Source organism: Gregarina niphandrodes (assembly GCF_000223845.1).
Source record: "Gregarina niphandrodes unplaced genomic scaffold scaffold00003, whole genome shotgun sequence".
Taxonomy (NCBI): domain Eukaryota; phylum Apicomplexa; class Conoidasida; order Eugregarinorida; family Gregarinidae; genus Gregarina; species Gregarina niphandrodes.
The window spans coordinates 532365-538426 of NW_011646045.1; the positions used below are offsets into that span (position 1 = coordinate 532365).

Consider the following 6062-nt stretch of genomic DNA (forward strand, 5'->3'; position numbering starts at 1 on the left):
TTCGCCTGTGCAGCAGCACAACATGCACCCGTCTGGACCCACCAATACTTTTTCCCGCCCTGACCCACCAGCACTTTTTCCGGCATTGACCCACCTGCACTTTTTCCCGCCTTGACCAGCCATCAACTGAGAAGTTAGGAAGAGGGAGAGAGGAGGTTAGTTAGCCAGGCAAGAGGAGGTTAGTTAGCCAGGCAGGAGGAGGTTAGCCAGGCAGGAGGAGGGAGGGGCCAAACAAATAAACGAGAGACCAAGAAAGCTGGGGGACCAAGAAAGCTGACGAAGTTAGCCTTCCAATCAGGAGAGCGAAAAAACGATGCGCGGCGGGGGGAGCTGCCCAGGACAGGGACAGCAGCACATACTTTTAGGTTAGCGGACGAGGAGTTGAGGCAGTGGGGAGTCAAGCACACAAGGTTTGATAAACATGCGGAGTTGATGTAAGCATATACAGTGTCGTATCGCACACATAGGCCGTATCGCCTTACCTTAGCCAGTAGTCTTACCTTAGCCGATATCCTTGCCTTAGCCAGTAGTCTTACCTTAGCCGATAGCCTTGCCGGTGACCTTGCCTTGCCTTGTAATTGCTGTCTCGCCCTCCCTCTCCCTCTCCCTCCCCTCCCCCTCCCCTCTCCTCCTCCCCATCCATGTCCCTACCTCACCAGTCAGTCCCATTGTTTTGGTGCTTACTTGGTATGCCAGTGAGAATGTTATATGTAAGTACGAGAAGGTTTCCGATGGACTGAGGGAACACTCTATCGAGGACGATTGCGACCGGGTGTATTGTATATGTCTTGGGGAAGCCTGCTGCGATAATGAGGGTGAAGATGGAGGTGACGACCGCAGAGAGCATGATGGCCCACCAGCAAGTGTTGGTAAGGTTGACCTCTTTCCGTACTTCATTAGAGATTGAAGGAATGATTTCAGTCAAGGTGAAAACTTTGGCAAGGACCGTTAGAACGGAGACCCAGCCTCCATCGACTCCGTAGAGGCGCGGTAAGGCCGGGTCCTGCTCAAACAGCATCGTGTATCCGTTGAGAATAACCTCAGACACCTGCAGTGCTTCCAATGTCTTGAGCTTCGCCGCGCCCGGGCACTGCAGCAAGTCGCTCTCCCACACAGTATCGAAACATAGGTCACTGAAACAACGGCCGCATATCCCAGCGTAATGCGGATCCAAAAGAGCTACCGGGAACTCTCGAAATGATCCCAACACACTGCCGGTCCCGGGCTTAACGGGCGACACGTCCCCAAACTGAGAGGGCAACCCCGGTACTAACTCGAAACCTTCGGCCGATCCTAGACCGCTGGCCGATCCCAGACCGCTGGCCGATACTAGACCGCCGGCCGGCCCTGATCCCAGCTCATGGTACAAAGACACTATCTTGCTAACATCCAGGTCCACCCAATTATTTACTCCAGGCACCTCGCTTATCACATGCGTCAGCGAGTTGCACAGAGACAGCTGGTTCTCATGAGACATCTTTACAGCGACTTGTGTTGTAAGAAAGGTCTGGAAAATCCTTCGCAGTCGGGTCGAACTCGATCTCCACGCCAATGCGCGCCAAGATAAATACTTCCACGGCTTAAATACTAATAAATATCGCGATAGTGACTGATCATCCTTCATTTTCGCAAAGGTATTCGTCAAGGAATCAGTAAACGGATTTGCAAACGTGTTTGCAAACGTGTTTGCAAACGTGTTTGTTAGCGCATTTTTAATGCGCGCCCACGAGTTTGGTTGGAGAAATACGTCTTGTAGCCGCTTGAAGACCGTTACGAGCGTGGCATAGCTGGAAACAACTTTGAATAAGCTTATGATGAAAACTAGAGGCCAAATGGTAGCGGATACTGAGAATGCAGCGACGCTGATCCATTGATTCTCTTCCAAGTTGTACTGTGATAAGAAAACAATAAAGCTCAATAAGAAGACGTAGGATGGCGATATATTGTATCCCAATGTGTCAAATTTTTCTCCTGGGAGGTAGGAAAGCATTTCGCTGACGTAGTTTGGTAGTCGTATTCTGTCCCAAATGGAAAGACTGTCTGACATTTTCATGTAATTGATGATCCCGTCGGAGTAGGTGTCTTGAGGGTCGTAAGTATTATATTGAAATAGTCCTCCCGTGGTAGTAGTGGACCGCCACCAGGAGGACCGCCACCAGGAGGACCGCCACCAAGAGGACCATATAAAGTTGATGATAACTCGACGGCCGAAAAGAGGTACAAAGAGGAGAGCATCGACGGTGTCAGTGACGGCCTTAAGATCGAGGGTGGAGTATAGTAGCACGTAAATGAAGCAAAACCTGACCAAGATCTTCTGTACAGGTGAAAGAAAGAAGTCGACGACGTTCATATATTCGTAACGATGGCTTAAATCCTGATTCCCGGGGATCAACGCCATCGACTTGGTCATCAACAGCACAGATACGGCGGACACACACACGACGAAGCACAAAGATACAATCATCGGAATAAATCCAATAGACTGCCAACACGCAGGAATGCTCTCAACACCATCCGCAATAATCTTATTAACCACAATCAAAATCAACACACCATAACCTATTGTTCGTGCCCCACCTGTCTTATTAATCACTCCGTTAGTGTGCGAACCCCTTAAAACCTCATACTGCTCCAGCTTGGATAGCTCCAACGCTCGCAAATACTCATCTTCTTTCAGTCGCCGGTTCCACTTGGTTACCAATCCATTAATCATGGAGCTAAAATTATTACCCCCTAGATCTACCCACCCCCAGAGATCTACCCGCCCTATGACGCGCACCCACACTATGATGCACACCCACCCTATGATGCGCATCAGCCGATGTCTGCATGGCGGTCCTTTATTTATGGGTCCTCTAGTCATGATGTTAATGCTACCATTACGGGCCGAGTATGTTGGACTTACAGCGCGAGGATCCTTGGTTACAAACAATCTTATTATCACTTCGAATCCGAGCTCTGAAGCCGACAACGGCTCTAACTTGCCCTCTTTACGCTTTGGCTTAGAACCGTTGTGCAGCGTCATTGAGGGTGACCTGGCAGGGACGTCCTTGTCCATTAAGACGGGAAAAGGTCAGTCACTAGCGTCCTTTAAGGTGGAGGACGACAAGACTTTGCTGGAACTTGGTAACCTAAAAGTTAATGGTCATTTAGACATAAGTGACGGCAGCTTTATTATAAACGGAAAGAACCAATGGCGCTTGGCCGTCCACGAAGTCTTCACTCTCAATATGGCCCCCGAAGGGTGGGACGTGTCAAATCCCGAGATCGTTACGGATTGTGCCGGGGTCATAATGCTTGGAGGCTATAAGAAATTCAGCCAAGGCGAAATATCCAAAATCTACACCAACCTACCTCCTCACGAATATATACGCGTTGTTGCCAACTACCACTTTCTCGACAACTGGACCGGCGATACAGGATTCCTTCGAATCAATGCTGGCAAGGATGGGAGCCTTGTACATGTTTGGACCGACTCTCACACGGCTGCCGCTAAGGGCATCAATGTTTGCGGCAATCCGAACGTTCCGGAGTCCAAGTTCTCCGTGCCAATTGATATCACGATACCACACAGCAGTTCAAAAATCAAACTCGGATTCGGATCCACAATGAAAACAAGTACGTCACACACGTACGTCACGTACGTACGTCACACACGTACGTCACGTACGTAGCACACCGCAAAGGTATACGACCGGTAAAGGTATACGACCGGTAAAGGTATACGGCCCGTAAAGTTATACGGCTTTGCTCTTTTAGACATTCCGGATGAAGCATCATGGGGCATTTCTCTGGTTGAGTTGTATATAAAATAGGGGCTATTTCATTGATACCACGCCACGAAAGAGACGGGGATGGGTGCCTTGTATGCGGTATGCTACCTGATATAGTAAACTTGATCCGTGTGTGATTGCATGACTTGTCCTTCAAAATCGAGTTTGATTCGGACATTAATGGTTCTTGGATTGGGTGTTCCCTTCTTAACGGCTATGATGCCGGTGAGTTGTTCCTGTATTTTGCAGGGGAGAGAGTTACGAACGTAGAATACAGTTTGTTTCCAGTGTGTGTACTGAGCCTGAGGTGCCGTGGAGAAGGTGACTGGCTTGTGCAGGCCGTTATCAAAGCTGCAATCAAACCATGCAACTAGAGCGTGTACGTAGTCTTGTTTGTTGCAATTTAGTTGGAATCGTGCGATGAAGTCGAGGTCTTTTTTCTGGACAGTCTTTAGGTCAAAGTTGGCGATACAGCATGCGTCTGTGACAACGTTATCAGCATTCACGGTATCAATTAGCGGCTCTTGGAGCACACGTTCTTGCACGGCGGAATAGTCGAGGCCATAGACGTTATTCCAGAACTCGAACTTTTCACTCCGGAAATCACCGTCTTCTAGGCCCGCAATGAACATGCGTGCCTTGTCGGGGAGCATTAGACCGTCACGCTTTAGAAACTTGTCACGACAATCCAACACGCAATCCAGCATCGATTCGTACAACAAAAAGTAGCCCATCCACTCCGACACGATAATGTCCACACTACCCGGCTCCAGCTGTAAATCCTCCGCCTTCATTTGCAACACTGTCACTCGCTCCTCCAACCCGTTGGCCTTCACCAATCGTCGAGCCAACTCCGCCACGTCACTATACTCCACTGCATACACGTGCTTCGCACCCGCCTTCGCCGCAAACATCGACAAAACGCCCGTACCCGCACCTACGTCCAATACCACCTTGTCCTTAAATACATGACTGTTATTCGTAATCGCATTGTAGTAACTACTCGTCCTTACACGGTCCTTCAGCATCTCCTCATGGATCGCCAAGTGACTGTACGAATTGAAATAGTAATCCAAATCGCGCCCACCATCACTCTCCCAAGGTTCCTCCATCACTCGCCGCAACTCACTACGGTCACCATCAGCCACTGCGCGAGCCTCCGTCACGTAACCACCCACCACATGCACTGGCCTCCCCGACATTTATTTTATTTTTACTCCCTCAAACCGGCTACCCACCGGCCCGACTACGCACCGGCCCAAGCAACCGATCCGACTACCCACTGACCCATCCAAAGAATTCGCACCCACGGTCCAGCCATGGCGGTACGGCCATGGAGGGCGAGAGCTAACTCTCTGTCGCGTGTGGTCTCCCGTTCCTGGTCCAAATCCGATCCGATCCGATCCCGTTCAAAACGCTTCCAGTCAGGTACTTTCCTTCGGGCGAAAACGCCCGTGCCAGTGAGGCGCGACTGCCCCAGCAGGGACCGAGAAGCTCCCAGAGCCTGCTCCCTCTTGCTGTTAACAACTTGGAATTTTACTTCATGAAGTCAACTCCTTTTTGGGACGAAAAGCCCATATCCAGCCATGTCATGACCTCCACTCAGGTTTTAGTGCTGGGCTCAGTCCTGGCAGTGGTGTCCTTGCTCACCGAAGATCTCATTTGCTGGTGAGCCGACACTTCACCCTATCTCTTATTGTACCCCTACCCGACCCATTGTATCTCACGGTCGTGTATAAATATGCCTCGCTCGGTAGGATGTCTCTGGGATTTTCGATCGGCGTGTTTCTTGTTTGGCTCGCCGCGTGGCCCCTTGGTCTTTTAAGTCATCTGGATCGCACCATATTCAATAGGATGTACAAGAGAATGATGCACAAGCATCCGGTATGATGATGATCCAGGCGATGAAGCACGCGCGTGTGTTTGTCACTTATTCACCACCGTCCGTGTTGGTGAGCCCGCGTGTTTTGTCAGCACGCGTCGTTGGTGAGGCACGGACGTGGGTTATGTGCGAAAGCTCTGGGGCATTTGCGACAGCAAAATCTGGTGCGTTGACAAAATCTGTTTTTTCGAGATAGTAATGAGGGAGGCAATGTGGCTGTCGGCGGTCCTGGGTGCGCTTGTGGGAGGCTATGAAGTGATAACCGTGCAGCCGTCATTAGAGTTTGGTCAAGTGCTGGATTGTGAAGATCCCTACTCAATCTTGCGGCGACAGTTGAATTTGTCGGAGAGACTGAATGTGGGCGAGAGTATCCGTAGTGTCCTGCTCCGAAAAGCTCTACACAAAGT

The 6062-nt window shown here is 50.2% G+C and overlaps 3 protein-coding genes across 3 annotated transcripts; 1 reads left to right on the forward strand and 2 right to left on the reverse strand.

Moving 5' to 3' along the window:
• Nucleotides 1-652: 652 nt before the first annotated feature.
• On the reverse strand, nucleotides 653-2713 carry GNI_026130 (putative transmembrane protein; the record flags this gene model as incomplete). Its single annotated transcript, XM_011136125.1, has 1 exon — nucleotides 653-2713. The coding sequence occupies one exon, from the start codon at nucleotides 2711-2713 to the stop codon at nucleotides 653-655; it is 2061 nt and encodes a 686-aa protein (XP_011134427.1).
• Nucleotides 2714-2846: 133 nt separating this feature from the next.
• Nucleotides 2847-3815, forward strand: GNI_026140 (hypothetical protein; the record flags this gene model as incomplete). Its single annotated transcript, XM_011136126.1, has 2 exons — nucleotides 2847-3618; nucleotides 3760-3815. The coding sequence occupies 2 exons, from the start codon at nucleotides 2847-2849 to the stop codon at nucleotides 3813-3815; spliced, it is 828 nt and encodes a 275-aa protein (XP_011134428.1).
• Nucleotides 3816-3877: 62 nt separating this feature from the next.
• On the reverse strand, nucleotides 3878-4975 carry GNI_026150 (protein arginine N-methyltransferase; the record flags this gene model as incomplete). The annotated part of the gene is made up of 1 exon (XM_011136127.1): nucleotides 3878-4975. The coding sequence occupies one exon, from the start codon at nucleotides 4973-4975 to the stop codon at nucleotides 3878-3880; it is 1098 nt and encodes a 365-aa protein (XP_011134429.1).
• Between the last annotated feature and the right edge of the window lie 1087 nt (nucleotides 4976-6062).